This window comes from Liolophura sinensis, chromosome 8 (genome assembly GCF_032854445.1).
Source record: "Liolophura sinensis isolate JHLJ2023 chromosome 8, CUHK_Ljap_v2, whole genome shotgun sequence".
In the NCBI taxonomy this organism is placed as follows: Eukaryota; Metazoa; Mollusca; class Polyplacophora; order Chitonida; family Chitonidae; genus Liolophura; species Liolophura sinensis.
In genome coordinates, this window is record NC_088302.1 from 46,241,640 (window position 1) to 46,269,092 (window position 27,453).

The 27,453-nt window shown below is 39.6% G+C and overlaps 1 protein-coding gene and 1 non-coding gene across 2 annotated transcripts in view; one reads left to right on the top strand and one right to left on the bottom strand.

Annotated features, from left to right (window-relative positions):
* Positions 1 to 657: 657 nt before the first annotated feature.
* On the bottom strand, positions 658 to 739 carry Trnas-aga (transfer RNA serine (anticodon AGA)). Its single transcript has one exon. It is a non-coding gene; the product is annotated as a tRNA-Ser (tRNA).
* A 113-nt stretch (positions 740 to 852) lies between these two features.
* LOC135472920 (bridge-like lipid transfer protein family member 1) overlaps positions 853 to 27,453 on the top strand; it is an 85,526-nt gene continuing 58,925 nt past the window's right edge. Inside the window, 20 exon segments of the mRNA XM_064752652.1 lie at positions 853 to 901; positions 2,818 to 3,067; positions 4,873 to 5,016; positions 5,342 to 5,504; positions 6,140 to 6,209; positions 6,475 to 6,665; positions 7,038 to 7,117; positions 7,544 to 7,685; positions 8,008 to 8,164; positions 8,837 to 9,007; positions 12,468 to 12,585; positions 13,046 to 13,201; positions 14,572 to 14,669; positions 18,112 to 18,278; positions 18,765 to 19,089; positions 20,803 to 21,003; positions 21,885 to 22,022; positions 22,348 to 22,524; positions 23,524 to 23,769; positions 24,865 to 26,656. Coding sequence (XP_064608722.1) covers positions 2,866 to 3,067; positions 4,873 to 5,016; positions 5,342 to 5,504; positions 6,140 to 6,209; positions 6,475 to 6,665; positions 7,038 to 7,117; positions 7,544 to 7,685; positions 8,008 to 8,164; positions 8,837 to 9,007; positions 12,468 to 12,585; positions 13,046 to 13,201; positions 14,572 to 14,669; positions 18,112 to 18,278; positions 18,765 to 19,089; positions 20,803 to 21,003; positions 21,885 to 22,022; positions 22,348 to 22,524; positions 23,524 to 23,769; positions 24,865 to 26,656 — 4,738 coding nt within the window. The 5' untranslated portion in view covers positions 853 to 901; positions 2,818 to 2,865.

A 27,453-nucleotide genomic window follows, 5' to 3' on the forward strand; every position in this document is an offset into this window, starting at 1 on the left:
TTTAATGACAAAATGGGAGGGTTTGTTTATTTTTTTCGTAGTACCATGAGGAAATGGGAGGTTTTTCTTATTTTACGTAGTACCAACAATAAATAAATCAGTTAAGCGTACCAAGTATGATATATTTTACTTATATTTATTTATTTATTTGACTGGAACTAAACACCCTACTCAAGAATATTTCACTTATACGACGGCGGCCAGCATTATGGTGGGAGGAAATTGGGTAGAGCCCAGGGGAAACCCACGACCATCTAGGGGGTTACATGCAGCTAGGTTACATGCTGGCAGACCTCACGTAAGATTCTACAAAGCGGATTTTGGAAAAGAAATGAAAGATTGAAAGAAAGAAAAGAAAGGAAAACCTTTACACTGAAGTCTAGAGACCCAACAATCTTGTATCCAGATGATTAAAGGGTTCCTTTAAATGGGAATACTTTAAATGGGAATTTTGTAGGCTGGCTGTACATGATATCAGCCAGCAAAACGTAATAGCCTACATCAAGATTGTTTGAAGTTCAGCGTAGCTGTGGCGATTTTGACCTTATAGGATACTTTACATCACGCACGTTGATAAAAATTCATAATCTACTTAAAAGTCACTCTTTAAAACTCTAGAAGATAGGTAAGCAAACAAATAAAACTTTAAAAAAAATGCGTCGCCGGTAGGATTCGAACCTACGCGGGAAGATCCCAATGGATTTCTAGTCCATCGCCTTAACCACTCGGCCACGACGACTCACGCCAGTATAGGCTATATATTAGAAACACAATCGCGAGGTAAAAGTGGCACGCACTTATCAGAGTTTAACCAATCAAAATACTTATTTTTCGTGATGCGGGAATCAGTAAATAAAAATGGCAGACACGATTTCAAGATGACGGCATTTGACACTTACACGTAAGTGCCGGAGATGCTGCATTCCTCATAGCTACCATGTAGACAGGCCTTAGAAATTGCAATCTTTACGCCCACGGTTTCAGTCATAGCCTTGTTATAAGCAGTCTCTGAATCTGTCTTCATTACAGGACTTGACGACCTTGTGTTGTTGTTGTTTTGGAACTAGTGGTGTTACTATTATGCTCTTTAGGAGTGGGTCCTCGAAGACTATAGATTTCTTAAACCTGCCACTCTCCTGGAACTTACAACGCTCTGAAACATGAGATCTGATTCAAACAGACATGTACATTGAGGGCTGGACATCATCAATTTAATGGATAATGCTGGTAAAACATTCAAATAAATCAAATTAATTGAAGGTGTACACATTAAGTTCAATGAACTAAACGTTGATGTCTTACTTTTCATGTCAGACGGGTGCATGGACCTACTTTTTTTTATATATGGGAATAAGGGTACATGTCAGAATAAAAAAATAAGAAGGGAGGACAGTTGGCTTGCTGAATTTGTGGGGCATTTTTCAAAGAATGTCTACATGTGTATTTGATCCTATTTTTGTCCCTGTTTTACACAGCACAACAACCAGCCCATCAAAATAATCCTCTCAGTTGCATAGACTATACAGAACATATGATGACTATACAATAATTGAAGCCTTTCTAATATTTCTGGTTAGGTTTCTGGTTAAGTCTTTACAACAGCAGGTTGATGATGGCACATGAGGGCTATAAGCCGAGTCAGCATTTCAGGAGTCCCGCAAGCTCACACAGATATGGATGAGACGGGAGGGGGGTGTTCTCGCAATCTAACGCAGCGAAAAGGCGATATTTTATGATACTTTCTGCACTGAATACACATCTCGCATAACCGGGTCTGTCGGCCCAATGGCACCCTTAGCAGCTGCCATAAAATCACAACTTTTAGTTTGCAAGAACCCCCACCCTGTCATGTCTCAATGTGCATGAACCTGCGAGATTCCTGAAATGCTGATTCAGCTTATTGCCTATTTTTTAAGATTCTATTGTAATATTCTAATTGGGATAAAACTACCAACAGAACATGATTATTCTTTGAATACTTCATACACAAATACACACAAGAAGATAATTCAGCTTTTAAGTTGTGATGTTACGACATCATAGTGACATCATCGCTTTAGGGCATGTTGGGGCGAATCAATGCATTTTTTACCCAATAATTAATATTATCCATAATTGATTAAGGTCACTATCCAAAATATTCATTTTAGAGTGAGTGCTTGGGGTTTAACATCGTACTTACCAATTTTTCAGGCATATGACGATGATTTAATCGTTAGAGTGCATGTAATGTGCCTCCTTGTTGAAGGACGGATTTCCACCATTCTTGTATCTAGTGCTGCTTTACTGAGACGCCTTATCGAAGGCAAGTACGCCGCTCAGCCTGAGCCATTATACTGATACGAGTCAACCAGTCATTGCACTATCCCCATCATGCTGAACACCAAGGGAGGAAGTTACAACTTCCTCTTTAAGGTCTTTCCTGTGACTTGATCCAGGCTTGACCCTGGATCTACCGCTCCCGAAGCCGACGCTCTACCAACTGTGCTATCGGGCCAGTATTATTTATTTTAGAGGATTTGAACGGGATTTGTGGTAATTCTAGAAATGCTTTGTGGTTAATTTTCGTTATTGTATATACCCGCCCATATTAAAATTCTGGAATTTACCCCACCATACATTAAAAGATGATATCACATCATAATGTCATAATTATTAGAATCACCCGTTATAAGGTTTTCTATATCCTATATACCGCCCCATGTTAAAACTGGCATACATTATGCAGAAATTTCAGTCCTGAGCATGTCATGTGACAATACATTTACTTGTTTGTGGAACTTTTACTTCATACTGTAATGTACATGTATGTTGTAGCGTTTAATGATGTGTCCTGTCAGGCTCGGCCGATAACCTGAAGGCACCATGTTGAACGGCCACCACAATGATTCATTCATCGACCGCCTGGAGACGGAACTTCCTCAGTCCACATTCTACTGGCTGGTGATAGCACTGCTCCTGGCTGTCCTCTGGGTAACCTACCTGACGTATTACAACTCTAGGATCCTGGGCATCATCCTCTCCATTGTTCTCAACAAGTTTGTCAAATATGGCCATATCAGATTTGGTATGTTACACATGCTTTCTTTTATTATTGTATGTATTGAGCCATTGTGCCATGTACATGTGTAGATACAATATGCATTATTAGGGCTGAAATGGGGGAAAAAATGGGTATATCAGTGCAGAGGTAAAACTTTGGAGTGTACTGGGTAAAAGGTGGACACATACATATATGTGCACCCATACATTTCTAAGTTAAGCTTTGATTGGACATGTGTATTAAAAAAATTATCCTAGAGACGCCGTAGATGCTATCTAGGCACATGTCATTTACATTGGTTAAATCAGACAATGGTGTAAAATTCCTGCATGGGCAAGTGTGTAATCAATGTAATCCTGTGACAGCTGTTTTGTAATGAATTTCCAGTGGTGTCATGATTTTCATCTCCTGGAGTGTTATCAATAATTATACACCTCCTACTCTGTCATGTCCATTTGTGTTCATATTGTATGTAACTCTATCTATGATTGAATCAGTTTTTCTATTCTTTTCTAAGTAATAGGTTATGCTATGAAATCTATCAGCTTGTGTGTTAAGTATTAAATTATGCTGCATAAGGATATACATGTGCATGTACACAATTTTGGTATTAGTCTGTATGATATTATATGTTTACACTTCTAGTATCCTAATATATGATCAATCCAATTATAAACCTACAGTGTAAAACACCAATCAAATAAATCAATAAATGAATCAATGATAAACCAAATGATCTGAACTTCTAAACATGCACTTGTGGTAATATTACCGGTAGTCAAAAAAGCTTACAGTGTACATATATGTACTTAATACTTAGCATTCAGTGATTTAATATTAGTACAAATCAAGACTGTTGCATTGTGTGGGATTTGTGACTGAAAGTGCTCTGCAGTATGTGCAAAATAGGACCATGTTTATAGTTAATAAGGTGTTGTGTTATCTGTCTTTGTAAGGTGATGTGTTATCTGTCTGTGTAAGGTGATGTGTTATCTGTCTTTGTAAGGTGAAGTGTTATCTGTCTTTACGCGGATCATAGGATGTGTCTAGTGATGCGTGTGACATTGCTCTTTCTATATCTGCCAGAATTATTCCAGTGACTGAAGTGTTGTGTTGTCTGTATCACCTTGGATTATTCCAGTGACTGAAGTGTTGTGTTGTCTGTATCACCTTAGCTTATTCCTGTGACTGAAGGGTTGTGTTGCCTGTATCACCTTGGAATATTCCAGTGACTGAAGTGTTGTGTTGTCTGTATCAACTTAGATTATTCCAGTGACTGAAGTGTTGTGTTGCCTGTATCACCTTGGAATATTCCAGTGACTGTGGTGTTGTGTTTATCTATATGATCACTTGGATTATTCCGCTGACTGAAGTGTTGTGTTATCTGCATCTCTGATTATTCCGGTGACAGAAGTGTCATGTTGTCTTGATCTACTATAATAGGGGAGTTTGGAGTTTGGTACTCTTTAATTGCTCAAGGAAAAAAATGTTCTGCTGTACCATGTGACCCGTCAGAAATGTTAGGTAACTATTTTTTGATAACATTTGCTATAACATGGGGTAACCTGGAAAAGGTTTCTGCAAAAGTTATTTAGAATAAAGGAAAAATGGAGAGAATGAAGGAAGTGAAACTTTATGAACTTCAGAAGTACCTGGAAAAGAGCAGTGTCAATGGTGTGTCCACAAAATAACAAAACAGCTGATTGGTAAGATAATGTCAACAAATGTTGCCTAATATATTTGACAAGTCACATGATACAGAAGGACTATTTTCACTCGTACCTCCCCTATTCCAGTGACTAGAATGTCATATTATCTGTTTTCTGAAGGATCCTTCTCCGTGTCTGTGTTATCTGGAAAGATCATGTTTAGAGATGTACATCTGGTTACCGAGGATTTCTCAGTCCGGGTTCAGTATGGCTGGATCATATTCCGCTGGTGGCGACCCTATGTATTTCGGGAACTCCATGAAGGTATGACATGTGAAATAACTAGAGTATACATGTACTATGAGTCTGAGGACTCCAGATATGTATAGGTCTGCTTTGATTACTTTAAACTTTAAAATGGACGTCTTTGGTTCCCTGCTTTACTGCATTTGTCTTCATTTTTCTTCTCTGATAAAATTATATACCTTGAACCTTTTATACCTCTTTCCCTTTTTTTGATTTTAACACATTTTTTTTCTGCCATCATCAGATTACATAAATGTATTTCCAGTTTCTGTGTCTGAACTTTGAGCCAGTATTTTCTCTGTTATTGTAGTGTTCAATTTAGTATTTTTGTTTTGTGTATCAGATTTGTCTCATTCTGACACTCGTGTCTCACTGTACCTGGACAAGTTTGAGTTTCACGTGTACAACCGTTCCATGGAATATGCCAGTCTGGAGAAACTGTTTGGTCTAGACCCTAAAATGTTACCCAAAAAGGAGCCCCCTGATAAAGAGAAGGAGCAGACTGGGTTAGTACATGGACATGTTTCATGATGATTTTGAGATTGGTTTGGCAGAAGTGAATGTTATAACACTATTCATGTGTATTAATTTGCATCTTTATGTTTAAAGAAAACATTTTCACTATTTTCGCTGTTTTTAAATTCCCTGCCTCCACTGTACTTATAGCCTGGGTGGCAGTAACTGGCTTGTAGCACTCATAAGGCAGGTACATTGAGATTCCTCAGCAGATGAAAATCTGTGTGTCACATGTGGGGAAGCTCATCACATACTTGCAAAATGCCAGTGGTTTATTCTGATCACTCAGTCAAATATTCTAGACTATAGTATTAATCCACAAACTATCAGTGAATGAAAAGATATATAGTAGGAAATATCTCTGATAATGAGTGAATCTTTATATTTTCATTTCCACTGATAAGCTTTATGAAGTATAGTATTGTGGTAACTCCAACAAAAGATACAAGTCGATGCATGAGTCCATATTTCGGTTTTATTTAAACCATTTTCAAGAATGGTTGAAAATGGCCTGAATAAAAGCGAACTATTGAATCATGCATCGACTTGTATCTTTTGTTGGAGTTACAATACCCTACAATACATGAATCATTGCTAAACATATTGTTCTCATCTTGTTTGACAGGATCCAAGTACCCAACAAGAATTTTGGATGGAGAGATTTAGTACCTGTCATAAAAGTGCACATGGAAGCTGTAAGTTATTAGTCTAACTGCTACATCAGACCTGTGTGCTGTTGAATTGGATGCACAGCGAAAAAAAAAAAAAAAAAGGGTATTACTAGCTTTTCATACTTTGCATAAATGCAGCGATTCTGCCTTTCTGTATGTATTTAGAATGCCCTGGACTTAATTATTTTAAAATTCTGTGATGCTTTGCTCTCAATTTTTATTTATATGTTGTGGGATTTCATAGGAATGGTGTGTGTATATGATTATCTGAATCCGTTATCGTTTTCAGGGGAGGTTGGTGTTTGGGAATCACCTTGTTCCCACGACTTTGACAGTTGGCTTTGAAGGGGCTCACTTCATATACACCACCAAGCCAGCGTCTACCCCATTTGACCAGTTCATGCATGCCACCAAGTGTAAGGGAGAGAATGTTCGTATCATGCTGGTACCCAGTCCCAAGTACACTGGCCCCACAGATGAGTAAGTTAGTCAGTGTTCAGCTCAGTGCCATCTTTGTTTAGGTCAGCTGTTTATATCAAAGTTGATGCACATCTTTCTTCAGATTATACTGTACATGTTATGTGTGATCTTTTCTCAAGAATGTTAATTGTGAGCATTGGGCTAATGTCTGCACTCACTCACCAGTTTTAGTGAGAGATCGAATAAGGTATAAGGCTGCTCATTGGACTTTTTAAAGAAGTTATCCTTTCCATCCATAAGCAAAAGAACAGACATGGTTCTGCAGCGGAAAAAAAAGGAGAAAAAAGAAAACGGTCATATTGACCCTCTTTGTGTGAGTGAATTCTCTACTTACGTGTGTGCTCATGTTTTTCTGACCTGTTTGTGTTTCAGACCTCCACGTTACATGGGGGAGGGATTTGTTGTCTTCCAGTCTAATGATGTGAACATGTATTATTATCAGGATGAGCCAGGTATGGTCAGCTTAACAAGCCTGTGATTAGATATCCAATCAGCCATGTGTTAGACAACATAAAACACATTAGAGTAGGGGGTGAGGCACATTGTTTAATTAATATATTAAGCCATCTCATAGTGCAAAAAGAAAACAAAAGCTGGGAGGTCATGAATAAATTTCCAGTTTTGTCTCATAGATTTCAGTCTGGGCATAAAAATTCAGTTTGTTAGTAATTACAGTAACAGTATACATGTAGTTCAAAACCGATCCTTGTTATATTTCATCTAGAAACTGTTTTCAGATTCATGCTCTCTGGGGAAAGCACATATTTTATAATCTGCACAACAAATTTTAAGACTTGAATCTGTGCTATACCCAGATAGTATGATCCGTAGTATTCTGCTGGCGGCTGGTTAATCGTGAATATGTCTGTGACCTGCAGGACTGGTTCCTCATGAACCTGAGATCGTACAGCTGGCTGACGGGGAGGTGGTAGTCAGGAGAACATGGCCCTGTTGTGGGATAGAGATCAGTTGTGGTAAAGGCACCGACTTCAACTACGGTCCCTGGGCAGATAGGCAGAGGTATGTTCATTGTAATGACCTAAAGAGATTGACAACTTGAATTTCAGTTTGAAGTTGGGTGAAAGATTTGTGGTACAGATTGTGTTTTGAAAGATTTTAATGTTTGTGTTGAGATTTGCTTCTGACTTCTGGTATATCATGTGTTAAATGTTCGTGGTCAAAATACATGTTCGGAAAACATGACATTAGCGCAGAGATTTCCTTTTATTTACAAACACAGTGTTAAGTCAGTTTCATGGAAATTTAATAAGGTTAGCTCACGATAATTTCGGATTTCTTCATGCATGTGATATATTTGTATTTATGTAACATTGTCTTTCAGGGAATATTTATGGAAGTTTTTCTACCCTGTGAATTATGAGGAGTTGGTGCCGACACCAGTACCAGAGCCAGGCCAGACCCGACAATTTAAACAGTTTGAGTTCAGGATCAACATACTGGCTGAGGCAACCATAGACTTCCTGTTCACCAAAGACAAGGTAAGTAAAGATAACAGGTAACCTGTTAAACTTCACTGATGTACAATTCCAGTTCGAACTCATCTGTCGTTAGAGGTAAAAACAGTCCTACTGTATCCTGTGACTTGTGAAAAATATTAGGTAACTTTTGTTGACATTAATTTACCGATCCTGTTTCATCATGTTCTTGAGGCACTAATGACACCTCTTTCCTTGAGAAACTTCTCATGATCACCAACATTCAGCTCTTCAGTTTTCTCCATCAATTGTCTACTCTAACTTTTTGGAAAACTTTTTGCAAACCAGTGACACCAATGTTACATTAAATTTGATTGATAAAAGTTCTTAACATTTTTGACATGTTTCAGGATACAGTGGGCATTTTTTCTACCTCTAATGATAAAAGAGTTCGTTAACAAACATGTTTTAATGATACCCTCTAACCGAGGCTCGCCACGATATGGCTGAAATATTGCTTTTGTGGTGTTAAGCCATGATCATTCATTCATTCATTCTAACCAGGGCTCTGTAGAAGGGCCTGCTATTGTAGAAGAAAAAGGAAAAAGGCTGTCAAAATATTAAACAGCTGATTCTTATATTCTGTTGTAGAATCTGTGATTTTTTGTTAAAAATTTAAAGTTAGCAGACCACGAGAAAGGCCTTGCTAATTAAAACTTTATATTGGAATCCCAGGAGACACAGGCTATTCACATGAATGCTGGCCAGGGGTCATACATAGAGGCGGTTACTCCCTACCTGACTGGTGAGAATGGGTACCAGGCCAAGGTTAATGGTCAGTTCCTGCTGCTGGATGCTACCACAAGTCTGCCCTACCGGTCACTGCTTGAATGCGAGACTTTAGAGGTTTGTTTCCTCTCTACTCCTGAGGGACCATTTCATAAAAACTTCTTGCCGAATTTTTTGTCTGTAAATATTGGATGTGTGTGATGAGGCTTCCTAATAAGCTGACATCGCTAATTGATAAAAAATTGTGTATGAAGTTGGCCTTATTTTCATTGTCAACAGTGTTGAATAAAGTTTTATTTCTGTGGTTGATTCCGGGGCAAAATATATTTACCTGTATGTCTTTTGTCCCTTTTGAATAAAATTACAAGCAATACGGTGATTAAATCGTCAGAGAAAAGGGATGGGTTTGACGTTCTTATTACATCTTAGCCCTATAGCTCTGCACAAGTACACATGCCATTAAATCAATGTGAGAAAGATACTCTTATATAGTAAGTTTTTATGGGTCAAGAATTGTGTCTTCTCATATTATGCATAGAGGTGGCTTGTAGGATCAGATTTTTTGTTGACCTGATTATTGCGGACGTCAGAAAGTACTTAATCTCAAGCACTCTGTGCTGTGACACTTATTGAAATCATTCATATTTTTATTACTATTTTTCTTTCGTTTGTTTTTTGAAAGCTTTAAGAGCTGTAAAATTGAAAGTTTTTATTGGATGTTATTGAAATTTAGTGATGTTAGGAACAAGGTTACGGAGTAAATTTTGGTTAACACATGACATGGCGGCTGTCTTGAATTTTGATCAAAGCCTTTAAAAATCTTCCTCTCAAGAAGCAAGGAACAGATTCTTTTGAAATATGATATACTTGTAGAGTGATTCTAAAATTGTCTAATTTTGATAATGTTTTCATGTATTTTGGTGTATTAGGCAGCACTGATTCTGAATCTGCTTTCAAATTTTTTGAGATATTGTCGGTTTCGTTTTTTCAGTTTCGTAGTTTCAATGGCCTATAACTCGTACACACTCAAGACATACTGTAGTTTCTGGTATGTGCCAATGGATATGAGCTATGATCAATAGTTTTCTCGCTAGAAATGTTTAAATGACACCACCCTACTTCAGAAATAGAAATGTAAGTCCTGTTTGCAATGCATCATGGGTCAACAATCGGGACGGCATTCTCCCACACCCCCGTGCTATCAGGAATATAATGTAAGTCCAAAGCCATGGCGAAATACATAGGAAAAACTTCTATCCACTACCTTCAGTCATTACGAGCCCAAAAACTGTAACTCTTGTGAGGCCAAATTCACCTGTTAAAGAAATGTTGCAGTTTCCAGTTTCTTTTCAGGTCTAGACTTCACATGCCCATAAGGAAGAGACGGGCTTTAGGATGCCCTACAGAAAAGTAACTACGAAACCATACACCATGGCTTTGAACGGGGGATGTTTTTTAAAGAAAACAACACACAACACTGCTTATTCCTTCTATGTAGACCAAACTTTCATAACTTTATAGTCTCCTAACTTTTCCTGTCAGCTACATGCTCTCTGTCCTTGCCCGCTCTTAAAACTGAACTGAGCCCAGGCAAACCAGATGGGACACTAGAGTGGAGTGATTGCAAACCATGTATCAAGCAACTTGAAATGTACATACTCAACCAGGTGTGGTGGTCGCCAAGGCCTAACACGGGCAAGATACTGTGGTGATTTTCAGCTCTAGACACATTATATATGATATCTGATAGTGTGGGGTTCAAACCCAGTTGATCACTTTTCATTTTCGTTATGCTTTTCTCCATGTTGTACTGTTACAATTTGTACATGCAGGTTGATTTTGTGAAATTTTCCATTTGTCTGTTTTACTCCGGCAGTTAAATCAAGCTGTTTGTCCTTATGTGTTAGCATATGGTCGTAAACTGTGTTTTAAGATTAATGAGTGCAGCATATAATCAGCAGTTTTAATTCAATCCATTGTCGATACTGTCATTTGCAAAATCAGAATTTTCCTGAAAATTTTACTGACCATATAATGTTTTCTTTCAACCTGTCAAAATTGGTTCAAACTTATACTGGCTCTAATGCTCTAAGCATTACTTACATTCTATCCACCTCTCTCAAAGCACAGCAGCAAGGAGTCGATCAATCCTTTTAATCCAACTCCCTCACTATTAACGCTGGATCCCAAGGCCCAGATTTGTAAAAAGTTATTTTATCAACTGAAAGTAAGGCTTATAAGATTCAGAGTAATTGTGAAACTGGTTAACCTCGTATAAACATTTACCACTGTTGATTCATAGGCTTCTTTTATAATGTTAAAAGCCTGTTTGTAAACACCCTCAGTGCCCACAGCACTTGTGTAATGAGCTGACGCAATTCAATTTGACACGATTTTTTTATGTTTTCCTAAGTTTAATTTTTGCAATAATGGAAAATTAGCTCAGTGCATTACTTTCATTGTGTGTTTTTTATTGACAATCAGTTGGGTCTTGGTTCTTGGCTACCAGTATCGCTGTAAGGAATGTAACAGTTTTCATTGCATTTTATAATGCTCAGTGCCCATTTGTTCAACTTGTGCCAGCTAATACTGGTGTTAAATCATATTTTATAATTAAAATTTTACACAAACTGAGCAACCAATGCAGTTCTCCAATGTCAAAGTATAACAGCAGCATTTTAGGCGTACGTTTAATTTACTGTTACAGAATTGTTTTTAGGCTAAGTACAGAATTGAAGACTTGTCTTAAAGTTAAATCTGGTATTAAGTCTTAAACCAGTTTTGAACAACCGAGCCCAGGTGTGCAAAAAAAGACAAATGAGTGAAATTAAAATTCTTCAGTTGTGATAATTTCAGAGAAAAAACAAAGTATATGTCATAGTTTAGATTTAATTTTAAAAAATGTCTTTTCGTTTCAATATGCCTATGTCCTCCCTAGGGAACTTTTCGCCGACTCTGGTATTTCTTATTTACAAATTGCTTAGCGCACACTAAACTGAATAATAATATGTGTATATGTATCTTTTGAGCAGCGTGACTAAGTATGGCCTACTGGGGAGATGATTGCAATATTCTACTGACATAATTTGAGCAGCTTGTCTAATTATGGCCTAGTGGGGAGATGATTGCAATATGCCACTGACATAATTTTTGATACCTCACTTGCATTAGCTTTGAGGTTCGTCAGGCACTTAGCAAAGGGAACCAGTTTCCGCCACTATTAAGCCGTGTCTCTGCCTATACACTGTTAAACACTAATCAAATACATGTGTTTGCTTGTATGATAAGTGACCTAAAATTTCCAAAAAAGTGCCATTAGAGAAGCAAATAATTAGTGTAAAGTATTACTTTTGGTGCTGAAATTTACATTTTCCAGTAAGATATAACCGTACCTTATATAGAAACCACAAAGGAACTTTTTGAGATTAATAGAACTCTGAGAATGATGGAAAATGTGCAACTTAAGTGATGAAGAGAAATTTTGAGCCATTTAATATAAATGAAGTGTATGCTCGATAAAACTCCATAAAAAAACTTCAGGATAATGATTGCTGACCTGAGTGTGTGTGATTTTCAGTTCTTAGTGAATGTGAAGTACCCTCGTTTATGGAATGACCACCAGGACTGGTACATAGACCTCACAGCCTGCAAGGCTTCGCTGGGACTCATCTTCCATCACAAACACTTCATCGTAGGTGAGGCAAATCTTCTACATTGCATACCATATGTACTTATCAGTTGTTCAGACCTAGAATGTGACATGAAGCTGTCTTATACATGTGGTTAAAAATACCATTGTGGGAAATGATTGTTCTAAATTTTTTGTTTAATTCTTTTTATCGGTAATCAGAACTGCACTATATGGCTTGAAAATAACTTATTTTTTGTAATGTTTTTTTTCTAATACTTACATTGGTTTTAACAAACTTTGTATGTAGGGAATTAGTTGTTATCTTCCTTATAAAGAATTGTGTCTTTAGACTTAATTGTGAGTTTTCATTTGCCGCCACATGTTTGTTTTACAATGTATTTGAGATCTGTTCTATGAAGATATAAAAATGTTGTTCTCCAGGAAAATTCATTATAAAAGAATTAGAAAGGCCTGACTATTTCGAAGGACATACCTCTCAGTCATGTTGATTGTTGATGTTGTAGATTTGATTGATGACTGGTCCACCAAGACCGTCCCAGACCTGTATCACTTCACCCCGTACACCTGGCATTTTAACCTGGTGATTAAGGAGTTTGAATTGCTGACTATGACAAATGAGTACAATTGGATAGACACAGCCTCACAGCATCAGGAAAATGGTGAGGATTTACACTCACTGGCATATACTTTTACCTGTTCATATATTTGAAGTAAAATACTCTTGGGTTCCTACTTTAATAGCTAATTTTTGCAGGCAAATAAATGTCATAAGATATTAGTTTTGGTGCTGAAACTTACATTTTACCAGTGGGGTATCATCCTACCTTTCAAACAAACCTCTGAACGCACGTCTAAAGTCAGTAGAACTCTCTGCATTTGGAAAAATGAGCATGTTCGAAATTTTAGATCATTTAGGTTATATGTAGCTTACTGTGAAAATGTAATATTTAGTCAATCTCACAACCGGTGTTAACGAAGTTTGAGGTATCAAAAATATGTGGTCAAGATGGTATAAAATATTTGGGGACATATTGAATCCTAACTAAACCGCATAGGCCTGTATTTTCCAAAAGAGGTCAATTAAGAGAGTTAAGGGGGAATTCCTCACTGATCTAAACTGTCCGCTTGACTAGATAACATGCAAATGAGGCAGTGCAAAGATGTCCACAGTGTATCATTCACTCCTAGATAGGACATGTAAACAGTACCATAGGTTGAAAGGGAATTATAAATTTAGTAAACCATATGTGATCTTCCTTTCTATTGATGCGTCCGCTTCGGGACCGGTAGATCCAGGATCAATCCTTGATCGAGTCACACCTAAGACTTTAAAAGAGGAAGTTGTAACTTCCTCGCTTGGCGTTCAGCATGAAGGGGATAGTGCAACAACTGGTTGACCCGTATCAGTATAATGGCTAGGGCGGGGCGGCTTACTTGCCTTCGGTAAGTCGTCTCAGTGAAGCAGCACTAAATAAAAGAGCGGTGGAAATCCGTCCTGCAACAAGGAGGCACATTACACGTACATGCACCCTAATGATTCCTTCGTCGTCATATGACTGAAAAATTGTTGAGTACGACGTTAAACCCCAAGCACTCACTCACTCCTTTCTATCGATAATGTTTTATAAAGTATTCGTAATTTTCAACGATTTCTATGGCACAACTGAAGTTAAATGGTAGTCCACATAATTACAACACAATATCGTGTCTGACATTCAAGTTCCTTGAACATCTCCTGCTCTCTAGACAAGATGGGTAGGTAACTGACTCGAATAAATCAGGATTTCTAAATAGAGCGACTTGAGTGAGTTGATGATTGAAGGGAAACCCCAGGTAAAAGTTAGAGTAAGTAAGACATCTGGAAGTCTCAACTTTATGTAGATGAGGTCTAAGATATCAGCACAATTTTTTCTACGTCAGTGGTATGTCCCTTTAAGACTTTTTTTTAAAGGGTGACATGTCCTAGAGGTAATGAAAATTCACTGAGCTATATTTGTCACTATATGGTGATCTCTTTGTTTTCTTTCAGCACACATAGCCATATGTGGAGAAACGTTTGACCTGTCCTTCCAGCTTCCCTTTATTGACTTCATGCCAGAACGTCTGCCCATTAAAATTTTTATCAGGGTGAGTTTTACGTGTTCCTTACAAGTCCATATCCATGACATCAGTTTGAATTTGTTTATAGTGGTAATTCATGGGTTAAATACATCTCATAGCACATTTTTTTATTTCCAATGTCTGTGATTTAAACAGTTTTATCCAGTCTTGTCTGATGCCTGTCAGTTAGAGTGCGCTTAAATTGGATTTAACACGAGTTCCTGGTGTCCCCCATTTTTTTTCTTCTCTTGTGAGCAGAAAAACTTTATCAGACAAATACCAAAACTTTGAGATCAGATCTACACCGAAATAAACTCAAATATTAATTTAACAAATATAGCTGCTAATTCAAGCCAGTATTGCCGGCCTAAACGGTGTCACTTCCAGTTACCTTAATGATGTCCATGTATAGATATATAACCAAACTTAATTAGAAAGCCTACATTCTCCGCAGACATTCTTGCGTTGTACGCTGTATATCATATGTGTGTAGATGTGCCAAATCGACCTTTGGGCAATATTTGAAAGCGTGCATTTTTTATTTTTTATCTTTTATCTGTAGCGGTTTTGTGTCATGTGACCTCCAGTTATGGGGCAAAAGTGCACTTTTCGGACATTAATGGCAATTTACGACAAAACTGTACATCAAAGAAAAGTAAAAAGACCAGATTCGTGATCAGAACATCAAACTACAACAAGCAGCGTACTTAAAATGGGATCGAACTCTGACATGACTGACTGGGGTGAGTGAGAAAAGCCAGGCACGACCTGCCTAATGTCAATTTCCCAATGTCAATCATCTTAGACTTTCAACTGCTCGAGACACATCTGCGTCACACCACACAGCAGGGAGATGGTTTGGAATTTTCACTTCAAATTTCCATACAAATAAGTTATTGGTCAAAAATCAATACATAACGTGATACACAGCTTTAAAACTTTCAGTGCGACCTTACACCATTTATTATTGAGGCAGTTGGCCGGTCATTTGCATTCCCACGATTAGATCAGCTTTATGATGCTGTGCTATGCCCAAAGACAAACAGTGATCCTTTCTCAGACTTAACATGCTTTCTGTAAGAAATAACGCAAAAAAGCATGGCCTGTGTAACAGCAAGTTTATGCTTTCACGTATGAATGCATGACCTGCCATGGACAGACTGACTGCTGTCTTAAGAGCGCGGCTGTTGTCAGAAACCGAACACCTGAACCAGGGCACGTGTGGATATCTGTCAATCACTGGGACATGCTAAGCGTATAGTAAAGAAGACAACGTTGCACAAAACCTAAGTATGGTGAAAATAGTTGTCGAGGGAATAATCTCAACCTTATAGAAAAACTACAGAAAATAACTGATTCTATCAGTGATCAACAGTGACAAAGGCTCACAGATTTCCAGAAAAAGCTCGACCTTAAGGACATGATGTTTCTAGCCGGAGAGCGGATGGGGTGATGTAACCCAGAAATGCATCAAAGGGTGTTGAAACAGATGCCTTGGAAAGGCATTTTTCACGCATGTGATGGAAAGTGTATTAGAAATCCACCAAACTGATTATTCTGATGATTTTGATGGCTTCACCCCACAAGACCTTGTTGGAGAGGTCAAAATGTGGAAATTTGAGCAGTGTCTGAATACCTCTGGGTATGAAAGATTTCCTAACTGCGTGAGGTTTTAGCTGATCATGCAATCCTGCAATTGGCTAACCACAAACCCTTGGAACATTCAGATCCTGATGGAGACACTGAAGACGAGTCTACACATATGGGCAATGATACCGGCCTATACCGGCTGTCTCCAGTGTCCTGGACTGTGCCAAAACTCTGTTGAAGTGGCTTGAAGCTAGTGAAGCAGGTGTTACGAAAGTTCTGCAACTCAGATCATTCATTGACTTTGCCAAGAGTGCATGATGCAGTGCTATTGGACAGATGAAAATGACTTTTTTAACTTAAAAGAAATTGAACTTTTATACTAAGTGTTTTTCTCATATATGGGGAGGCTAGGCCTATGCATGATGCATTGTGATGCCGAGGAAATCAAAACATATTTTGGATTTAGCGCATATGTATACATGCAGTTTGTCTTCATTTTTATACTTTATCTAATTTTAGTGTTTTATCGGCTCTTTAAATTGTGGAATTTCTTTATACTCTATACCAGGAAAGCCACTAATGTTAATAAACTTTATCGAGGTGGCCAACGCCTCACAACATGTTTATGACAATTCATTTTGTGTTGTGTTTTTCGATTGGCTCCACAACCAGCGTTTGACCAATGAGCGCGTCTGTAGGTATGACAACTGAATTTGTTGCCACCATCATTGTTCATCAAGTGAATGAAAGGTTTGTTGGCTGTAAAAATATTGTTTATATCGTCATAAAGAAACATCAAACTATCTGCAACTTGCATTCATATATAGTGTCATCTTTATGGTCAGTATAATAACTTAGGAGTAACCAACAATCGTTAAAGTTAAATTTTCACATATTCTGTGGGTGCCTTATGTGGCGATTTAGTCACATTGACATGACAAGGTTTATTTAAGCAATCACAGGCACTGGGGTAGCTCTTTGAAGTTCCATCGGATTTACTGAGTTAGATATGAAGCAGTAGGTGAATTAATAGTTTCATAATTTGAATATTTGTCATTTAAACCAGTGAACGATGATTTTGGTGTTCCTTGAGCCTCCATGAGCTAACTCCCTTCCATGGACTTGATTTTCCCCGAATCCAATTAAGGCACAAATAGAAAAAAATTGTCCCCCAATGGGCACTTTATTTCAAGGGAGCAGTGTACTGGTACATCATGATTAAATGTCTGTTACAGGGAGAGAGTGCTGACCTTCACTTGTACCTGTCCAAGTCCAGCATTTAAACTAACCTGGTTAAATGTGTGTTACAGGGAGAGAGTGCAGACCTTTACTTGTACCTGCCTGAATTTAACACCAGCATTTTAACATAGTTGTACATCATGATGAAATGTCTGTTAGTAGTTACAGGGAGATACAGCTAACCTTCGTTTTTACCTGTCTAAGTCCAGCATTTAAACTAACCTGGTTAAATGTCTGTTACAAGGAGAGATTGCTGACCTTCCCTTGTACCTGCCTGAATTTAACACCAGCATTTTAACAAACTTGTACATCATGATTAAATGTCTGTTAGTAGTTACAGGGAGAGAATGCTAACCTTCGCTTTTACCTGTCTAAATCCAGCATTTAAACTAACCTAGTTAAATGTCTGTTACAGGGAGAGAGTGCTGACCTTCGCTTTTACCTGTCTAAATCCAGCATTTAAACTAACCTGGTTAAATGTCTGTTACAGGGAGAGAGTGCTGACCTTCGCTTTTACCTGTCTAAATCCAGCATTTGAACTAACCTGGTTAAATGTCTGTTACAGGGAGAGAGTGCTGACCTTCGCTTTTACCTGTCTAAATCCAGTATTTGAACTAACCTGGTTAAATGTCTGTTACAGGGAGAGAGTGCTGACCTTCGCTTGTACCTTCCCGAGTCTAACACCAGCAGGGGCACAGTCCTGTCTCTGGCCGAGAACATGAAGATCACGGACAGGGAAGGGAACGTACTGGACAAACCATTTGGGCATCAAGAGCATAAGAAATGGGTCCGCCACTGTGTTCCCAGGTCTGTATGCCCATGCCTGTTTGTAAATATAATATTGATATGTTTTGTTGAGCTTGTCTTGTTACAACTTGTCTGTTTTACAACTCACTAGGTGGACAGATGTGTGAGGTACAGTGTACTTGCATGCATTCATTATTTTATGAACTTCATAATAAACTGGCATATGCAACAGCTGTAATGGAATTATGTCCTTTTTTGTGTATTTTCTTGTTAGCCATACACTAGTATAAACCCTGAAATAATGTTTTTTGTGAAGTTGCTAGCTTCAGGTAAAATGTATATATCTATTCAAACATACAGGTTATCTGGTAAGTCTGAAGAAGCATATTGAAATGCAATTTTTTCAGATTAAAATTTGCAAGCTATGCACATGAATTTGCACTACCTCAAGCTTATATTAGATGTAGATGTTTTATGGTGCTTAAACCCACATTCCCTTCTTTATCCATTTTAATCAAATCTCTTCCTTTTATATTTTGTTCACAGCTTGGGTTGGGTGACATGTTGGACCACAAATATTGTTGCCCTGAGCATAGGATATAATTTCCATCCAATGCCCGTTTTGGCTAAGCCAGTGGACCCCAAGCAGGAGCCTCAGGAGTGTGCCCTACCTCTGACCACGCCCGAGGAGGAGGAAGCACTGCTGAGCCCCCTCAGGCCCATCAAACCTGCTAACTCCAGCCTGTCCATGGTCCCAGACAAGTTTGACCCATCCTCTATGACCCCTGATGAGATCAGTGTGGAGCTGGAGTTAGGGCCGTCTGTCGTCTGCCTGTATGGCTCTCTTCTCAGAAACTTCCTCCACCTCAAGGTTAGTTTTAGATAGTATGTGTTGATCAGTTTGGAGCATATCTGTAGCTCACTTTGTGAAAGGTTTGTTAGTGTCTTGCCAAAAGGTTGGTGGTTTACTTCTAGCACCAATCATACTGTATGTATGAATAAAACACGGCCTGACAGCACACTCCCCTAACGGCGGAGTTGAAAGTCATATAGGCCAAGGTCCGACTTCAGCAGTCGTACATTGTGGGTAGCATGATGTGACAGCTGAAAAAGACAGACAGGCAATTCTGGCAGCAGAATCCTGAATGCGGAGCATGTTTTTAAGTTACAGATGTAGTATCTTCAATTCACTGCTCCCTCTAATTTACGCGGATCGATTTACCATGAAATCGGAATTAACGAGTAACAAGATGGTGTGGTGTCCTCCATTTTTTAAATTTTTTTTTGCACCTGTATCAAAGTAAACAAAGGGACATGCTCGAGCAGGAGTCAAGGAACAGACTTGTTTTGAGCTTAATTGCTTCCCTTCACGCTTATTGGGTGCTATCAAAACCCTCCACATATGATGTATGATGCTGTCTTTGACTCCAAGTTGTTATTATTATTTTCTAAAGCATGAACTCCATTGATGAAATTCTACAGTTTCACATGTGTTTAGGTAATTTGGTGGCTTGACATTCTACGCATAATTATGAATTCCCCTGATATTTGGCACTCTTCGTTCGATGCATTTAGTTTACAGTACATTTACCAAAAACACCGAATGGCAGAGAGTCAGTCAGCGCGGAAAAAAACTTTGAATCTCCTCACAGGTTATGTTTCTTTCAAATCGCCATGAGCCTTGCCTGCCTGAACAGTGGGAATTTGGTTGTAAAACATTATCAGTCTGTTCAGCTGTTATGTAAATAAAACTGGAAATTTTTGTATTTTGGAGTAACCTTTTCTCACATAGATTTTTTGTCACCAGTCCAGCAACACAATGTGTCGCTGCCATCTTTATTTTCTTACACATTGTCAAGGCGGATTAAGGTGTGTTCTCTGCAAAATACAGTATTCCTTAAAAAAAAAAGGGAGGAATTCTTGACATAGGCCTACTGTTATCATGCAGGTCTAATGTTTGCCCTTCTCGAAGATAACAGACTCTCGTCAGTCACATTCAGAATTCTGCTTATTCCAGCCATTACAAATTATCTCCCTTGTAAGCATTTGATTTTGCGCAGGTTCGATTATAACACGGTATGAATCTTTTGGGTCCAGATGAGCGGGTTATTTCGAGGGAGCAGTATACCACTAGCATCATAACATTCACAGTCAATTAATAAGAATATTATTAATCAGTGACCTTTGGGTCACAGCGTCACCACGATATGGATGAAATGTTGCTGATGTGGCGTTCAGCTATATCATTTGTTCATTCATTTGAGAATGCAGCACTAACTTTCAGGGCCCAGTTTCACTAAGCTTTCTTAACGTTAAGAGCTCGCAACTACCATGACGACATAATGCCTACAGTACTTGTTGCTGTGGCAGTTTAAGTGAATGTAATGTTAAGAGAGATTCATGAAACCACCCCAAGGCCTTTGGTTTTTGGAGAAATACAGCAACCCTTCAGCTTTTGGACCAATACGGCAACCCTTCAGCCAATATTGAGGCAGTGCAAAAACCTTCAGTGAATAGCATATGTAATAGCTTTGACCATTTGAATAACATGTTGAAACTTGCAACAAGTTTTTGGTGTTAACAGGAGAACTACCTGGGAGAAGATGACAAGTTCACCCCATTTTTGACTTCCCCACCCCCTGCAGTGGAGGACGACACAGTGTCTACCTTCACTCTCATCAGCCCCCCGGAAGAGGAAGAAAAGCATTTTGACCCGCGCAAGTACCGACCATTCTCCGTCACTGTGTCCTTAACGCTTCATGACATTCAGGCTCATCTTATACGGGTATGTACATGGAACACACTACATGCTGAGGCCTATACAACTCAGATATAGGCTCAGTAGGGCTATTCAGAGATGTAGTTCTTACACAGCTGTACTGAGATCTAAACTCAGTGTGTCAGTTACTCTGATATGTAGGCTCAGTATGACTATGCTGGGATGTTTATTTCTCAGTACGGTTATTCAGAGGTCTAGGCCTTACGTCACCACAACATAGCTGAAATATTGCTGATCTGACATAAAGCCATAATCATTCATTCAAGGCTTTACAAAGCTATGCTGAGATCCAGGTTAGCTACAGTTATGCAGAGATCTAGGCCAGTTATGAGGTCTTGACTCCATAAAACTATGCTGAAATGTAAGCCTAAAACGATTGTGCTGAAATGTAGGTCTGACATCTAAGCTTAATACAGTTATTCTTTCCTCTATACTTATTATAGCTTTGCTGAGATCTACAATGAATATGAGTGTGCTGCGATTTTCATGTAAGCTTGCCTTGGATATGATATATTCTAGTTTCTGTAGATACATGTATGGTGGGAAGCTATATTGGTGTAGAGATCTAGGCTCAGTTCGGCTATGCTGATTTCTAGCAAACCATACTAAACTTTTTTTGTTGCATTAAATATGTGTGCCTTATTAGATAATTACATAAAACATGTACATATACATTATAAATCACATTTTCAAAGTTTATATAGTGTTTTATTGCTACCATTTTCGTAAGCGGTACTTTATGAGCATTAGAGAAAAGAGGATATTATAAATAAAACATACTCTTGTGAAGATGGCAGATAAGAAGTAAAACAGTGATTGAAAAAGTGTTCTGTTTTCAAGTAATAAATGATAATATATGAATTTTATTATAAATGCCTTGTGTTCAGAACTGCAGTGAGCAGGACCCACCATGCCCCAGTGTTCACATAGAGAGGATAGGATTTGAAATGGACAAGACATTCCTGGAGACCAAGCTTCAGCTGTTGTTATCTCCTGCAATACTGGTTGCTACAGACAACTTCACGGTGGGTAATAATTCAGAATGTTAATTAGTACATTGTACAAATTACATCCTTATACTGGTAGCTACGGACAACTCCATGTTGGGGAATTATAGAAAATAATATTCATATTCTTGCTGCCCCACGGACACCATCACAAAATAGTGATCGTACACCAGTGGCCAAATGTCATATCTGCTTTTTAGTCTGAGAGCATCTTATTTCAAAATGTTAAAAGAAATCAGAACAAATTCATTTGATTTGTAAAATATGTTTTGACTACAAATGGTAAACTGTATGATGCATGTATTTCATACAAGTTTAGCAATGCTTTCTGTTCCCGTTATAGAGGCCTCATGATCAAGGTCACTTGCGTCAAGGTCACATAGGTCTCTCAGGTCTTCAGGTCAGAGGTCATGCTATGTTCTCTCACCAAGGTCTTCCCCTGGACAGTGAGACTCTGGAGTATGGATGGCTGGTGGAGGCCACTATAGGCGATATCACAGGAAAACTGACTACACCACAGGTTGGTACTATCATATCATATAGGAGATATCACAGGAACTACATCAAAGGTTGGTACTATCATATCATATAGGAGATATCACAGGGACACCATCAAAGGTTGGTACTGTCATGGCTGTAGGTGATATCACAGGAAAACTGACTACACCACAGCTTGGTACTCTCAGTTGATATCAGAGGAACTACACCACAGGTTAGTACTATCATGGTTATAGGAGATATCACAGGTAGTACACCACAGGTTGGTACTGTCATGGCTATAAGAGATATCACATGTTCTACACCACAGGCTGGTATTATCATGGCTATAGGTGATATCACGGGGACTACACCACACGTTTGTACTACCAAGCTATGTGCAGGATTGAGTCATATGGTCTGTCTGGCCAAGAAAAGCCCATAGTGCACCTTAATTGTACTATCATGGCTATACATGATATCACAGGGAAATGGACTACATCAAAGGGTTGGTGGGGCCTCCGTGGCTCATTCAGTTAGCAGCATAGTGACCAGAAGCCTTTCACCAATGTGGTCGCTGTGAGTTCAAGACCAGCTCATGCTGGCTTCCTCTCCGGCCGTATGTGGGAATGTCTGTCAGCAACCTGCGGATGGTCGTGGGTTTCCTCCGGGTTTTGCCCAGTTTCCACCCACCATAATGCTGGTCGCAGTCATATAAGTGAAATATTCGTGAGTCCGGAGTAAAACACCAATGAAATAAATAAATCAAAGGGTTGTACTCTTAAAGATATCAATGGGAAACTGAGAGTTGTACTTTTTTGACTCCATTACATTCAGTGAAGACTAATTGTCTTCTATTGATATGGTGTGCAAAGGTTTTCAGTAGCCAAAGGTCAGCGGTTTACCTCTGGCACTCCGGTTTCCTCTAGCCATAAAACTGTGATTGTATAATTATCTAGTGTTGAGTTAAACATCAGTCAGATAAAAATAATTAAATAATCAGACTGTAGCTGTTTACAAACCTGCTGTTCTCCCTGCTCAGGTCCAGAACATCTCTGAGTTCCTGATAACGTTTGTAATGCTGGTGGATGACCCTGAGAACCGGCTTCAGCGGCCAGTCCCCTACACCTTGTGCCAGCACATGTTACCCCAGCACCAGTGTGGCCACTCCTCCCGTCTCCCCTTCCCCTGCCCATCCTCTGAAGACATCAAGTATCGCATGACACGAGCGTCCATCGACTCTATCAACCTGTTTGTGGTGGAGTCTGGGAGTGCCCTTAACTTCCAGGTAAGAATATTTGTATTCTGGAAGCTTGTTGTTCAGAAGGTCTTCAGAAGATACAACTAGCTTTACTCCCATATTTTATTACCAGTGATAAAACCAAAATGCTAGGTAGACTATTGAAACAGTGCATTCCACAGTACGCCTATTCAGTGAGATAAAACCAATGTATCTATTAGTTGAGGGCTGTCAGTTCTCATTACACTTCTGTACTCAAGAAGTGTATCCTGTTAGCTGAGTAAGGTCTTTTGTGTTTACTGTAAAAGCGTACTGTCTTTTCTGTATTGTATCCTGTTTCCTGTACGAATGTGCCAGGTTTACGGTGTATAAAGTGTATCCTGTATACTGTACAGGTGGACCATGTTTATGCTACAAATGTACCGTGTTTACGGTGTATAAAGTGTATTGTGTTCACTCTACAAGTGTACCAGGTTTACGTTGTATAAAGTGTATTGTGTTTACTGTACAAGAGCACCATGTTTACGGTGTATAAAGTGTATTGTGTTCACTCTACAAGTGTACCAGGTTTACGGTGTATAAAGTGTATTGTGTTCACTCTACAAGTGTACCAAGTTTACGGTGTATAAAGTGTATTGTGTTTACTGTACAAGAGCACCATGTTTACGGTGTATAAAGTGCATTGTGTTACTGTACAAGAGCAGCATATTTATGGTGTATAAAGTGCATTGTGTTACTGTACAAGAGCAGCATGTTTATGGTGTATAAAGTGCATTGTGTTACTGTACAAGAGCAGCATGTTTATGGTGTATAAAGTGTATTGTGTTTACTGTACAAGTGTAACATGTTTACTTTATGAGTGTGCTGTTTTTTGTGTAAGTGCACCATATTTGTGTATGTTGGAAGTGTTATACAAACCTTAGAAGCAACTTATCACACATATATTAATGTGGTCTAAAACTGTTGCGGATTATAATTTACACAAATACATTAAAAGATATTAAAACAGCTCAACAAGATTTACACTGGTGGAAATTCTAAGAATTCATTCTCACTTTTATGTGTATCGAAATTTGCATCTTGGTAATTTACAGAATGAAATTTTATTCTTAGTGTATGGAATGTCCTGTTTTATGTTATCAGTTGTTCCCTGCCCGTGTGTCCACCTGTAACCTACATGGCACCAGTACCAGGGCTGGGATCACCGCCGTGGTTGAGCACATTTACCTGAGACAGTTTATCACGTTAACTGCCGTCCGCTCAGAGACTGACAGTACCGACACCTGGCTGGAGTCTGGGGGTCTTTCCCTGGGACCTGTGAACCTGGAAGCTGCTATGGCCCTGCCAAGCCCAGAGTTCCACTTTGTACAGGATGAGTTCCTCAAGTTCCATGACAGTAAGACACGCAGGCTCTGGTTACTGTGGCCAGAGGACGTGATTGATGCACCCCCTAAACACCTGGGGAAGTGTGGCTGCCAGGGTGGTTGCGAGTTCTTTGGGAAGAACAGAAATGGGGTAGGATTCTTCTACCCGAAGCGGTACACAAAGGATACCATGGCTAAGGCAGTGTTTCAGATATTCCCTGCAGGCACAGATCCTGGGTTTGGGCAGAGTTTGTTACACCAGGACAGGCTTGTGTTTGAAGTGACCAGTACAGCCATCCCCGAGTCCCCCAATGGTAAAGGTTTCTCCTTTACTCGTGGGTACATGAGCCCCGAAACCCCCATGACAAACAGCACTCTTGTAGATGACCTCAGGCATGGCAATACCTGCAGTTTGTCCAGCGAGCAGAGCGTTGTGTTACGCAGTCATCCACAGAAAGACTCAGAGTCAGATGTCCTCCTTGTCGCTGATGGACACAATCCAAGTGACAGCTCAATATCAACAGTCAGTCCCAGCATACCTAGTGAGCATTTACCTGAAGGGCCCATACCTGATCCATTTGACACGGACAGCATGAGCAGCCCAACAATTGCCACAGCGTCCTCAGACAGCCGGTCGTTACAGTTCAGCCTAGGGAGCTCCCCGACCAGCAGTATCCCTGGGGGAACGCATCGGTTGAGTGGAATGACAGGCTCACACAGTCAACATGCCTCACCCATCACAGGGGACAGGCGAGACTCCCGCTCATCTATCCTCAGCTTCCACAGTGTGGGGACAAACTTTGACAGGTCCTCGTCGAAACAGTCCCTTAGTAGTCCCCTTTTGGGGCATCTCAGTTCCAGCAACTCTCTGCGCCTGAAGTCCAGCGCATCGGCAGACAGTGAGAACTACTTGACCGCTGACGAAGACATGATGACAACGCCGGAGCTAGAGCGACATGGTCTTCTGCACAGCATCCCAGACTTGGACCTCAATGATACGGATGACCGCGATGGGACACTGGTGTCACGCTCCACGGACGTGTCTCGACTCAGCGACTACACCGTGGAGGGAGAGACAGTGTTAGACGTAGGCAGTTCCTCTTCCTCACTCTCCAGCTCCACCATCTCATACATGTCAGCAGGGTCTTCACCCACAGAGACTGGATCCCAGGAGCTGCCAGAGGACTTCTCCCTGGTGGACCTCCACGGGCAGATCAACCAAGCCATCACTAAGTCACCAATCCTCATGTCCTGTTACTCCAGCCACCTGACCCAGCTTCAGTGCCAGAACTGGACGGCTCCCCCGCCCCTCCCGTACCTCCTCCACCGCCCTGGGCTAAAGCATGACCGATCATTCCAGTCACATTCTTCTGTGTCTAACCACATCCTGTCTCAGCCCCCATCCTGGATCCCCCACTTTCTCCCCACTAGGCAAGGATTCACTATGAGCTCTATGAAGAGCAGGGTGAGGCATGCGTTGTCCCCAGAGTCCCCAGGTAGTGAGGCCAGGAGACCATCCTGGGACATGTCCAGTGACAGCACTGGTTCCAGTACTCCTGTTGAGAGGGATGGTAAGTCAGAAGGCAGTCCTTAGACTGTCAGATATACACATAACCATGTAATTACAGTAAGCCACCAATAGTTTTATGGAATTTGTCTGCTGTTGAGAAAAAATCAGTTTTTGTAAACAATTCACTCTGCTGTTGATAGAAAATAAATTTTATGTAATCATGCTACTACATTGAATGACTGATAATTTCATGGAATTTGCTACCAGTTAATCATTGTGAAGAATTTATAGTGAATCACATGTAAATTAACAGGATTTTTCACCAACTAATTGTACACCCTTGTGTACAACAGTTCACACAGAAAGGTGATCAAATAATGAAAAATTAGAGATATACCATACTCGTAGGAATGTCAGGACCAGTATAAATTTCATGGGATCATTTCCAAGCTCTCAGTTCATTTTGTCAGTATAAAGTGCAGAGTGGTTTATGAGGACTCAGGCACTTATCTGGCTATGTAGCGATTGTACCTAGTGGGCCTCCATGGCTGAGATTATTATTGAACTGACCAGCACAGCACAATGACACAAGAACCTCTCACCATTGTGGTCACTGTAAGTTCAAATCCAGCCCTTGCTGGCTTACTCACCTGTGGTATGTGGGAAGGTCTACGAGTAACATGCAGATGGTTGTGGGTTTCCTCCTACCATAATGCTGGCTGCTGTCGTATATGTGAAATATCCTTGAGGATCCTTAAAACACCAATCAAATAAATAAATAAATAAATTGATTTTGTTTTACACTTAAACAGTAGTGAATAAAATGTGTTGATTGTCACCAGCTAAAATAACCAGTTA